At 44.5% G+C, this 12,952-nt stretch overlaps 1 protein-coding gene across 1 annotated transcript in view; it reads left to right on the forward strand.

Moving 5' to 3' along the window:
* MTAP (methylthioadenosine phosphorylase) overlaps positions 1 to 12,952 on the forward strand; it is a 66,158-nt gene that overhangs the window by 10,403 nt on the left and 42,803 nt on the right. Inside the window, exon 2 of the mRNA XM_034773929.1 lies at positions 1,276 to 1,362. Within this exon, the coding sequence (XP_034629820.1) occupies positions 1,276 to 1,362 (87 nt within the window). The remainder of the gene's footprint in view (positions 1 to 1,275; positions 1,363 to 12,952) is intronic.

The raw sequence follows: 12,952 nt of genomic DNA on the forward strand, positions 1-12,952 counted from the left end.
ACAAAGAAGTCATTAAGCACCTCTGCCATTTCCACATTTTCTGTTATTATTTTCCCTCCTCATTGAGTAATGGGCCTACCCTGTCCTTGGTCTTCCTCTTGCTTCTAATGTATTTGTAGAACTTTTTCTTGTTACCCTTAATGTCTCTAGCTAGTTTGATCTCGTTTTGTGCCTTGGCTTTCTAATTTTGTCCCTACATACTTGTGTTATTTATTTATATTCATCCTTTGTAATTTGACCTAGTTTCCACTTTTTGTAGGACTCCTTTTTGATTTTTTTAGATCATTGAAGATCTCCTGGTTAAGCCAGGGTGGTCTCTTGCCATACTGCCTATCTTTCCTACGTATATTGCAGGCAAGCAAGGAAGGCTTTTTTGGTTGACAGCTTCCATCCTGGGTAAAAGTCTGTGTGCTCAGCGTGAATGTCTTACACAATTTAACCTCAGATAAAATGGTGTGGGGCACTGTGCAGGTTTGGATAACTGAATGCTTTGCTGAACCGGGGCTTTAGTCAGCTAAGTAATATGTTTTTTCAAGGAGGCTACATGGCCTGAAAGTTAGTAGCTTCTCAGCTAGTAGCTTCACGTCAGGCAAATCTAACTAGTTGCCAACACACTTTCCTTTTTGTCTCTTCCCCATGCATCTAGAAGCAACTGCTATTGGGAGAGGAAGAAGCTTATGAGCCATACCTTAATGGCAATCAGGGTTATCAATAAGACAGTTCAGGTGTTGCATTTCTGGGGATCATTATGTCTCCAGTGACCAGAGGTCTTTGTCCTTGTTCTTCCCATTGCAGAAAAGGTGTACCACAATTTCATATGAATACTATCTGTGGTACAGCCTTGATTACAGCATAGGTTGTGCTGATCTCTTTGGCATCAGTTATCAAGTTTGCCAGTTAACACCCATATTTACTTTCACATTAGGGATAAATGATTAATTAGTGATTCTTTCTTTGTGCTGTTTGATAACTTTTAAATTTGGTGACTATATGACCTGGGGAGTTGTAGTCAAGCCTTTGTACTTGGCAAAATTAAATGAAATATGGCCTAAAGTGACATGGTACAACTATGTTTGCAAGTCTTCATGAGAAACTTGAGCTGTAGCTATAATGATTGATGCTTTTTGGATCCATGGTTCTGGGCCCATCTTAAGCATAGATGAATCAAAAAATAAATTGTGTAGCTGGCTAGAAATCCAGGGTTAGTGTCACTGTCAGATTTAAAATACAGTGTAATCTCTAGAGCTCTAATACTTACTTTTGTTTATTTGTAAGATTGGAATTATTGGTGGAACTGGTCTGGACGATCCTGACATCTTGGAAGGAAGAACAGAAAAATATGTGGATACTCCTTATGGCAAGGTCTGTATAATATTTTTCTTATGGCTTGCTAAGATGCTTTTTTTTTTTTTTTAAGAGACTGTTACTTGTGTGCTTTATGGTAAGTTTTTCAGCCTTTGTGTAAATGGAGGTACAAAGGAGACACTGCTCACAATAGAGTGCCGCGTGTTGGTCAGTGTAATAGAGTCCTCTGAGGGTCCAGCATCCAGCCTCACCCCACCCAGGACAGCTTTTCAGTCCAGTTCCTCACCTGTGTGTGGGCTTAGCATCATCTTGTGTTTTCAGTGTCCTTGCCCCCTCCTTACAATGAGGCTTATGCCCCATCTGCAGCAGAAGAAGTTGGTAGGGCAGCCTGGGCCTTCCCACTCCACCGGGCTCTGACCCAGGCTCTGTAAGAGTCTAGCACCTTGGAGTCCTTTCGGAGTTACCCTTCCTGGGTCCCTCCATCTCTCCCAACAGCTCCAAGTACAACCTAAGCTATCAGTAGAAAAGGCAGCTAAACCTTCAGCCCCAACTGGGCACAGCATGCAGCCCTCTTCCCCAAGGGAGGCTTCTTCGGCACCCTTGTCCAGGAGCCCAGTATGGGGTTTGTACACTGTATCAGAGTCAGCTTATAGTGACTGCGAGAAGCAAGGTGTTCTAATGACAACCAAGTGTGGAAGAGAATACACCCCATCCTCCCCCACTGTTCTTTAAACATGATGAGATAAGCACAACGGAGAATCCATAGCGCCGGGGTGGGATATGGTGGTTTTAAGATACCTTTGCACCTTTCCAATTCTGGCTGCTCCACAGACTCTGGCATAAGTTAGACAGCCCTGGCAGCCTATGGGCCCCAGCACTACTTAGAATCTCTGCAGTATTACATGCTGCTATCATTACCCCACCTGGATACTCCCCCTACACCAAGATTTACAAAAAGAAGAACAGGAGTACTTGTGGCACCTTAGAGACTAACAAATTTATTAGAGCATAAGCTTTCGTGGACTACAGCCCACTTCTTCGGATGCATCCGATGCAGCTCTAATAAATTTGTTAGTCTCTAAGGTGCCACAAGTACTCCTGTTCTTCTTTTTGCGGATACAGACTAACACGGCTGTTACTCTGAAACTTGTCAAGATTTACAAGGGGATCTTTGGGAGACAGCTTTAGGGCTGTCTTTTGCTGGTCCTGTGCAGGGAGGAATTCACTACCAGCCAGCTTCTGGGCTTTCAGAGGCTTTATGTTATTCCAGCCCTTTTACCAAGCAAAAGTGGCTGTAGCTGGGGTGAAGGATCTCACCCTAGGTCTGTTTGTTTAGCCAATTGTGTATACCTATAGTGCCAGCACATAGTAAGAGACAAAGCCTGCCCCAAAGAGCTTGCAATAGGATGGAATAGACCAGGATGGAAGAAAAGGAGTGTTGTTGTTCCTATTTTACAGGTGGGGAACTGAGGCAGAGAGAGTAAGTGACTTCATGTAAGTAGTGTATAACAAAACTGGAAATTAAACTTAAATCTTCCATAATATCTGCAGAAGAGGAGACTGAGCACTGTTCAGGACAACTATCCGTGTGATATTTTCCTGTATGTTTACCATCTTATACCAGTAAAGTTCATAAGACATATGATACGTGGCAATAACAGTTATTTTATGGAGAGGAACTTTTGTGGAAACCTAAATCCTGTATATCTTTTTCATGGGGTTCAGCACTACCTTGTAGGGTCCAAGATATGGAAGGAGAACCCCACTTCCAACCAAAATGGTGTTGGGGAAGACTTTGTGAGTGTAAGGGACACTGGGAGAATTGGGTATATGTGGACAGTGGCGATTGGCCATGGTGGGGAGGTAATAAGGTAAGGGAAAAGCTGAATTAGAGGTAGATATTTGAATTTCCAACCACCCTGTAAAATCTGCAAGAGTACTGGGGAGAGGATGAAGGGGACTTATTCACTTGCACCCCTCCATCTTCCCCACCCTGCTCCCAAAACTAAAACAAGAATCTCATATAGAACAGAGATCCTTTCACCTCTAAGACACTGTTTTGAATCCAGGCTAGAATAGCAAAAACAAAATAGTTGCCATCTGACATTTCCTCTTTATGATTAGCTGCTGGTTTTAGTAACTTTCTCAGTGGAAATTGTGCGTATTGGAAAATTACCATTGCAATTGACACCTTTTTATTGGCAGTCTCAGCAAATAATTCTGGGGCTTTATTCACATGGAAGATTTAACTGTCCTCTTGACCTTGGAAAGGTCTCATCAGATCACAGTTTGGGGTACATTGGCAGGACAATGTGGGGAAGCTTATACTGTTGCTGTATTCATATGGCTCAGATCCTGCAGGATCCCTAAAACCTGTGCTCAGTCTCACTGAAATCAATGGGCTTCTGTGCAGGTGTGTCACTTGGCAGGATCAGGCCTGTGTGAGTAAATGGGGTGGACTTTAAAACTCTTAGTCTTGCACCTTCTACAATCAATGAATCAACTTTTAAATTTAAGCATTAGGAAATGATAAGAAAGAATTCAGCCATTTTTTTCTGAATTCTTTACTCATAATAGAAATATGTACTATATATGCATTGTAACACAGTAAAGTTGTGTTTTAAAAGGAGAAAACAAATGCTTTGACATTTCATTTTTATTACATAGAGCAACATATATAGGAGGAAACACGTTAGAACCAAAATTAAACTTGGGAGAAAAATCCTGAGCATCGAAACTGATATACCTAAGAAACTTGTGGATTTTAAACTTAGAATTGGACAATTTATAAAAGCCCATTTTGCCCTTTGTTTTTTATTTTATTTTTTTAAATTTAACATGCTGTAGCATAAATCTAAAAGTGAGTTAGTGATAACTGTAGTCGTGTTAGCGTGGCATATTAATATAGGCCCTGATCCTGCACCTGCAGGACCTTTGCACCTGCAGAGAGCCCCATTGACATCAGTTGGGGTCCATGCCAGTGCCATAAACCACCAAAATGGAACAGTTTGCAGGATTGGTGCCTTAGTTTAAGATTTGAGACCTTAGTCCTGTCACATGCAGCCAGTTGTAGGATTGGGACCATGAAATGGAAGGGTGAAAAATGAAATCATTGGGTGAAGTCCATTAACTTCAGACAAAGTAGGAGCAGGCCCTAAATGACTTAGTTTTCATTAGTGGGTGACTACATCTCCCCCCCCCTTGTTTTGACTTGTTAGATTTGTTTGTTTGTTCATGAGGCTGTTTAAAGAAGGCCTGGAAGTTTTAAGTTTATTTTACAATTTTGTGTAAAAGGTGAGGGGGTTTTGTTTGTTTGTTTTTATGTTTATTTTTTATATTGGCAAATCAGGGCTTGTCTATTCTGGAATGCTGTGAAGAAATACAGTAACTCCTCACTTAACGTCCTAGTTATGTTCTTGAAAAACTGCTACTTTAAGCAAAACGACGTTAAGCGAATCCATTTTCCCCTAAGAATTAAGGTAAATGGGGGGAGGGGAGCCTAGATTCCAGGGAAATCTTTTTCGCCTGACAAAAGACATTATATACATATACAGTATAAGTTTTTTAAATAATTTTAAACAAACCATTTAATACTGTACTCACTGATGATTGTGTAGCTTGGTTGAGGCAGGAGTGTAGCGGGACGCGGGTGCTTGCCCTGCTCGGCCTGCCAGGCGTTCCAGCCCAGGAGCGGGATGGGGGCGTGGGGACTTGCCCCGTTCCACCTGCCTGGCGCTCCTGCTGGGGGGTGGGGTGGGAACATGGGGGCTTGCCCTGCTCCGCCCACCCTACATTCCAGCCGGAGAGCAGGATCGGGGTGCGGGGGATTGCCCACTCCCTGGCAGGAGTCCCGGGAGGGTGGAGCAGAGGGAGCAAAACAATGTTATAAGGGAACATTGCAGGACTTTAAAAGTATGTTCTCTAATAGGTCAGCGACCTAATAACGAAACAACTTATGTTAAGTGTGGAGTTACTGTAGTGAAATAGTAGAATATCAGTCTGAGCAATTGAGAGGTAAAGGCATTTCTAATTGGACTGTTCAGCACTTTGTGGGTTTGTTAACATTTTCGTTTAGTTCTAACTCCTAATAAGCACATGGGTGAAAGGATACATTTGTTAAAGACTTAACACCATAACGATTCAGTTAATGTGTGAGAGTGCTCCCAGTATACCCCGGAGTCCTCCAACAGGCCTTCTAGCAAAACCATGGAAGATCAGACTCAGTAGTCCCGGTACTTTTAATGTAAAAAACAAGCAAAGAAACAACTAAAAAAAAGAAAAAGTGTTCCAGCTTTTCAGATCTTAAAGAAGCAAAAAGAGCACAGTCCCATGTTTTAAAGCTTCCTTGGCAACAACTCATCTTAACAACGTACTGCCAGAACAGAAGACCTCTCTGAAACTTTCGATGTTTCTTGCAAGCCCTGCCTTTTGGCTGCAACAGAAGAAGTATCTTTTTACTGCTGTTGGTTTAGTGTAGGGAGCATGACGAGGAGCAGCTTAGTAGGGTGTGTGTTAAAATGAGTTACCTGAGCCGTCTTCGTCCCCTTCCCTACCTCCCCATACTGGCCTACTGGATAGATTGCTTTCTTCATTTAATAAACCCTTCTTCATACCTAAGAGTAATGTGAGGTTCAGAAGGAACCTGGAAAATGTGACTATACAAAACAGCATGAGCGTTTTTCAGTTCCCTGATTGTGCTGGCATGATCCCACAAATGACGTGAAATATCTACTAATTGTGCTTGGTTTTAAAGAAAGGAATTTGCCATCAGTATCCCAGATCTGTTTCCCCTCTCCCACTTCCTCTCATTGAGACTAAAATTGGGGGTGGAAAATATTCTGTGAGCAATTGGCACTGCCTTATCCCCATTAGCACCTAGTCCTCAAAGGTGTTGGGCACACCCACTGAAGTCAGAAGGAGTTGGGAGCACTATGGATTCATAGCATTGACCCTTGGTTAGCTGCAGCCAATATTTCTCCTTACCACTGGACTTCAAAACTACTCTTACATTAAAACCTCTGTTCAGAGGACATTTCCTGAAGAACATGACTCAATTCTAAAACTGTTTTTTGCAAAGGCAATCTAAAATCTTCAACAGCAAGCAAATTTTAATGCTCTCCAGTTATTCTTGTCAGTCGTGAGTGTGCTGGCATTGGTTCCTACTTCACAAGCAAAGCATCTTTTGTTCTGTAGATCAGCTTTTTGTTTTTGTTAAAGCAAAATTAGGTCATATGAGATAGAATTAACCTCCCCTTCCACCTCCACTGAAGATGACGCAACGTTTGATTAATGAACTTGGAGAATATCTAAATGAAGGTATCATGGTCCAGTTCTTTCAAAGAGCTCTATTTTAGAGGATTCTGCTCTTATTTTTACGTTTTCTATATGCAGTGCTACATCTTACGGATAACATGGAGTTAGGATTTTGGGGCATTTGTTGAAAATATACATACGTTGTCCTTTTAATGTGTTTACCTGCTTGTTTTTTCACTCTGTGTGTGTGTGTGCACATCATGTTCTTGATCTTTCTCTTCTCCTTGCTGCATTCTCTGTGGATTTACAGTGGAGATGTTCCATTGTGAAAGCCTGATCCTGCAAACCTGTGTAGAAGTAGTCCGTAATCATATGAGAATTTTCATTGAAGTCAAAGGGAGTACTCGCATATTTATGCAAGAAAAAAATGAAATCTTATGAGTACTCCCTTTGACTTCAGTGAGAATACTCACGGGATTAAGGAGCTTTTCAACCATTAGCATATATAGCAGGGGTCGGCAACCTATGGCACGCATGCCAATTTTTAATGGCATGCTGCTGCTTGCCGGGGTCCCGGTAGCTGGCCCCGCTCAGCCTGCTGCCGGCTGAGCGGGGCCGGCAGCTGGGACCCCGGCAGGCAGCAACGTGCCATTAAAAATTCTATCCTGCCCGGCCCAGCCCGCTCTTCTCCGCCCCTCCCACTGGCATTTGCACCGGCGGGAGGGGGCAAGAAGAGGGACCCGGCCCCACAGGAGTCACAGCGCCCGCGAGGCCTGTAAGTCAGAAAGGGTCTTTGGTCCCAGCTGCGCCGTGCGCCTGCCTGCCCCGAGCACAGCCGGCCCCGCTCCCTGGACTCAGGCAGGCTGCCCCGGGGTTGGAACCCTGGTGCCGGCATGAGCTCGGCTCTGTACTGGGGTTGGCTGTCTCCCACAGCCCGAACCCGAGCCTGGGGGCTGCGGCTCGCTGCCTGCTGGACTCTGGGAACAGCTGGGTCTGCGTCTCTTTTGCCACCCCAGGTCACTGGACCGCGCTCCCCTTCGGCATTGAGGGCAGAACCCAGGAGTCCGGAGCCATAGTCTCCGTCTGCCCCCCACCCCCTTGAACAACTAGAGCCCAGCTGGAAACCTAGGAATCCAGAATCCTCACTTCCAGCACTCCTCCCCCGAGCGTCAGACACCAGCCCCTTCCCGGATCCCAGGAGTCCCAACTCCCACCCCTCTTCCTGGCCCACCCCCACTCACACACCCCCAGCCCTCTGTCCTGACCCCTGCACCCCCTCACACACCCCCAACCCCCTGCCCTGACCCCTGCATCTCCCCACAATCCCAGCCCTGATTCCAGCACCCGCACACATACCCAGCCCCCCATACCGCATGTCCTGACTCCTGCACCCCCCCACATACCCAGCCCCCACACACCCCATGCCTTGACTCTTGCACCCCCCACATACCCACCCCCACCCTGAGCACCAAATGGGAGCTCCTGCACACACCCCCACCCACACACACACACATTCCCACCTGCACCCCTCGCACCAAATGGGAGCTGCCCAGGTAAGCACTCCACACCCAAACCTTCCGCCCCAGCCCTGAGCCCCCTCCTTCATTCTAGCTCCTGGACAGACCCTACACCCTAGCCCCCAGCCTGCTCCTTGACCCCCAGCCCTGTGCTCCGTGCAGTCCCACCCTCAGCTCAGTGCAGACAGAGAGGAAGAAAATGGGCTAAAACCAGGGAGAAGGTAGGTACCCACTCTATGTGGGCAGGGCCAGGACTCCAGACAGGAGCCGCTCAGCCCACTGCTGGTCTGTGGTCCCGGCCACCGGCCCCGCTCAGCCCGTTGCCGGTCTGGGGTTCTGGCTGCTGGCCCCTTGCCAGCCAGCGTCCCGGCCGCCGGTCCCACTCAGTGCCCGCTGCTGGCCTAGGTGAACGGAACCCCAGGTCGGCAGCGGACTGAGCGGGCTGGCGGCGTAAGATCAGCATTTTAATTTAATTGAAGCTTCTTAAATATTTTGAAAACCTTGTTTACTTTACATATGACAATAGTTTAGTTATATAATATAGACAGAGACAGACCTTCTAAAAAACGTTAAAATGTATTGCTGGCACGCAAAACCTTAAATTAGAGGGAATAAATGAAGACTCATCACACCACTTCTGAAAGGTTGCCGACCCCTTATATATAGTATACTCTCAATTATCTGATTAGTATGGGGGACATAGATTTTATTTGGATAACATGGAGTTTGGCTAATCAAGAGGGCAGGAGCCATTCAGAAGCAGGGTTGCCTCCCCTGCATCTGGGGACTCATTCTCATCCTCCTCACAGTCCTGGCCGGGGGTCTGAGCTCGACAGCCTTCTCGTCGCTTTGTGCTTGCCTGGATAGGTAGCCCTCTGCAGCTCCACTGTCACGGCCCTGCTCACTCACTCTCATGACAGTGGTGGTGTGGAGGGTTCCCTGTACTGTCACAGGAGCCCTTCAGCAGTAGGATGGCTTACCCTGCAGCCAGGGGCGTGTCCTCCTTCTCATAGTCCTGGCTGTGGTCTCTGCTCTATTATCTGAGTCCCTTCCTTGTCCCCCACCATGAGATACACGAGATTGGATAATGTGGAGAGGTTCAGATAATAGGGTTTGGATGAACAGGAGTATACTATATTTAAATATAATTTTAAAAATACACATAATGACAGAAAACCATTAGTAACAGATTCACATTACGTAATGTGTGGTTTTATTCCTTGTTTCCTTCTCTGCTTTGGAACATTAGGTAATGTGTGTAGTAGGAAGAGAGCCTGAGACATAAGCCCTTGTATCACAGGCCTGGTATGAAGCAGGGCCTGCTCACAGAATCTGGCAAGAACATGGCTAATATTGCAGAAAGACACATTCCTAAGAAGTGCTAAGCACAGAGTACTCATACAAACACATCCCGATATCAAGGATGGTACAAAAACATTCCCCAAGAGTAACAGGAACACACTGACCCCTCCTAAAAGAGAAGATCAGGATGACAGTACGTAATAGAGATGTTTTATTTGAACCAACATGTATAAGGTGATAACTAGCCACTAGTCAGGGGGCAGTAACTATGTCAAAGGGGCAGTACTAACTTGTTTGTATCAAGGTATAAAGATGTATCTCAGAGGGAATATTTTTGTCCAGCCGAAGGGGGCAATGGAAAGTCCTGCCATTCACTGAGCTGTGTCGATTGTCGCGGGCATACCTGTCTTAGCATCTTTGTAGAGTCTGCCAGGTGCTATTACTGTACTTTGTTAACAGTAAACCTGGCGCCTTTGTACCTTATGGGTCTTGTGGTCATTGGGCAGTTCGCTTGAGGTCTGCTGTGCTGGCTATCTGCACAGAGCTGGGGCAGCACATGGGGAGAACACACACACAGCCTAACATCTAACCACAATGTGAATCTGTAGGTAATGTTTTTCTGTCATTATATAAGCTAATGCTTGAGAAGCTTTCATGAGGTCTTTCATTGAAAGAGTATTTTATTAGATCTTTACTACAGATTGTTTTTTAGAAAGTTTTGTTATTAACTCTTTACAACTAAAACTATATCCTATTGCCATTGGGATAATTGCACACTGAAATAGCAATGTTTCTGAGGCCTTGTCTACACTTAGGCTGGGTCTACACTACCAACTTACGTTGGTATAACTACAACACTCGGGTGAACAGGCTTCTCCCGTCGACATAGCTACTGCTTCTCAGGGACGTGGAGTACCTATGCCAGTGGAAACAGCTCTCTCATCAGCATAGGTAGTATCTTCTCTAAGCGCTACAGCAGCTGCAGCGCTGTAAGTGTAGACAAGTCCGTAGTGAGTAATATACTAGCAATGCTCCAGTCTTGTGAAATAAGTTGAAATCTTGTCTCCAGGGAGCCCGCCCCTTGTGCTTACAAACACTCACATCACCCCTTTCTCACCCACAATAGTTCATCCTGCAATTTGTTAATATTAAGCTGTCGTATGATGGTGTAAGAATGCTTGTCATTAGCAACAAAATGTTCATAGTTCTAGTTTTCTCTTCAGTTTTTCCTTTTCCGCCTTGTGTTCCCCAGGACTACTGTTCCCATTATAGAATTGTAGGACTGGAAGGGACCTCGAGAGGTCATCTAGTCCAGTTCCCTGCACTCATGGCAGGACTAAGTATTATCTAGACCAGTGGTCTCCAAAGTGGGGTGTACAAGAGGATCCTTCGGGGTGTGCGGCAGGAAGAGTGCCGCCGGAGCAGCGCCGCTTTTTTTTTTTCCCCCTCCCTCGGCAGTTCAGCCGGGAGTCCGAGCGGCGTTTTTTTTTGCTTTGACAGTTTGGCCGGGAGCAGGGGGTTCATGCTCAAAAATTTTTTACATATGGGGTGCGCGATCAAAAAAGTTCGGAGACCACTGATCTAGACCATCCCCGACAGTGGTCTGTCTAACCTGCTCTTCAAAATCTCCAACGATGGAGATTCCACAACCTCCCGAGGCAATTTATTCCAGTGCTTAACAACCCTGACAGGAAGTTTTTCCTAACGTCCAATCTAAACTGCCCATGCTGCAATTTAAGCCTATTGCTTCTTGTCCTATCCTCAGAGGTTAATGAGAACAATTTTTCTGCTTTCCCCCCCTCTCCCAACAACCTTTTATGTACTTGAAAACTTATCATGTCCCCCCTCAGTCTTTTTATGTTATGAGAAACAGGTGTTCTCCTGGCAAAACCTAAATGTGTTCTGTAGAGTACAGCACTGTGACAGCAGTTATTATTATTAAATGTGCATTTTGATGTTTTCTCACAAGCATATGGAAGGAAATTGTGCCATTCTGAAGGAAATTGAGAATTGGATTGATTGGCCTTTCAACTTTGAAATCTGACCTGCTGCACTACTGTTATGCCATCATAGGGATCCCTGCATTTCCCCCATCAAGCCTCAGACTGCAAAGTCTGCCAAAATATGGTGGTGTGGAAAAATGTCTAATAGCATCTAGATTGAGACCGCCAAAATCATTTTATTTATAATTCCAAATACACTTGAATCTATACTTTGCAATGTTAAAGAGCTAATGCATCAATCTACTGTTCTGTTCTCTAATTTTTCTTCGGATCTGAGGTATTCAATTTCAGTAGCTCTTATTAACTGTGGCTTTAAACACACACATTATTTTATTATCCTGCAGTGTTAGATCTGAGCTATGTTATGGATGATTTTAGGTTACACAGCAAATTTGCTGTGATACTTCATACATTGAAAAATACTGGCTGTGTAGTGAGTTTGCTATGGAATGTTGTAAGAACAAAATCCCTTGGTAACTAGACAATAAGGGTTTTCTCCATCCTGATACCTAAGGAAATTTTGGTCTCCCAAAGCCACTTCTGGCTCAGAACAGCAAGTAAGCATTTGATAAGGCAAATAGCAAGACTAATGAGATGTTTCAAATGTCAGTAGGTTAAAATTAAATAGGGACTTTTTAAAAAATCAGGATATGATACTGTTCTAAAAATAAATCCTCTGGACAATTCCCTTGTTCTAAAAGCATTGTGATTCCATATCTGGCAGAATTTCAAGCATGATACAGAGTCCAATAAAATAGCACTTGAAGAGACCACGTAATGAGAATAAAACAGTAGATATAAAATCAAATGACGACTGAGATATTGTACTTAGCATTAAACTCCAAACAGTGTTTCTATGGCAAGTATTAGACATCATAACAGTCCTAAAATTGCATGGATGGACATTTTTAAACACTTGGAAGATAGTTAATGAATTAGTACTTATGATCAAGAAAGAAGTAAAATTAAAAGATTTTGTAAATGTGTATTTTGGTTCTAAGACCCAGGGTAAGAATGGAATGACTGGCACTGAAGAAGGTGGCTTAAACTTTGGTGCACAGCTTCATTTCCACTAATTTAGGGCCTGGTTTTCAGACTCTCTGAGGAGTTGCCATTCTAATTTTTTGTCAACAGGAGCTGCAGACGCTCAACATTTCTGAAAACCAGGCCCTAAACCTTTTGGTAAGGTAACAGGTTGGAGGATGGCAGAGCTAGTAGAAGTACCATAAACTTATTAGGGTATATGGCTCTAAGCAATGGTATTTCCCAGTGATGGAGACAATACCACTGTGGGGTAAGGATGGGAATAGGTAGCAGGGAGGGAGGGACTTTTCCATTTGATATACTGAGGCTTAGAGCTAGGTGAGAAATGGCTTTCCCCTCCCATGAAAATTTTCAAGATTACAACAACAAAATACTGTTGTGTATCAGGATAAAACCCTAAAACTTTTCTAGTTTTTCATGGAAACTTGTGAGAGAGAGAGGCACCCTGCCACCTCACAATAGTCTGCTGGTTAGGGCACTCAGCTGGGACATGGTGGACCCAGTTTCATCCCGGGTGGATGACCTACC

This window comes from Trachemys scripta, chromosome 6 (assembly GCF_013100865.1).
Source record: "Trachemys scripta elegans isolate TJP31775 chromosome 6, CAS_Tse_1.0, whole genome shotgun sequence".
NCBI classification, from domain to species: Eukaryota; Metazoa; Chordata; order Testudines; family Emydidae; genus Trachemys; species Trachemys scripta.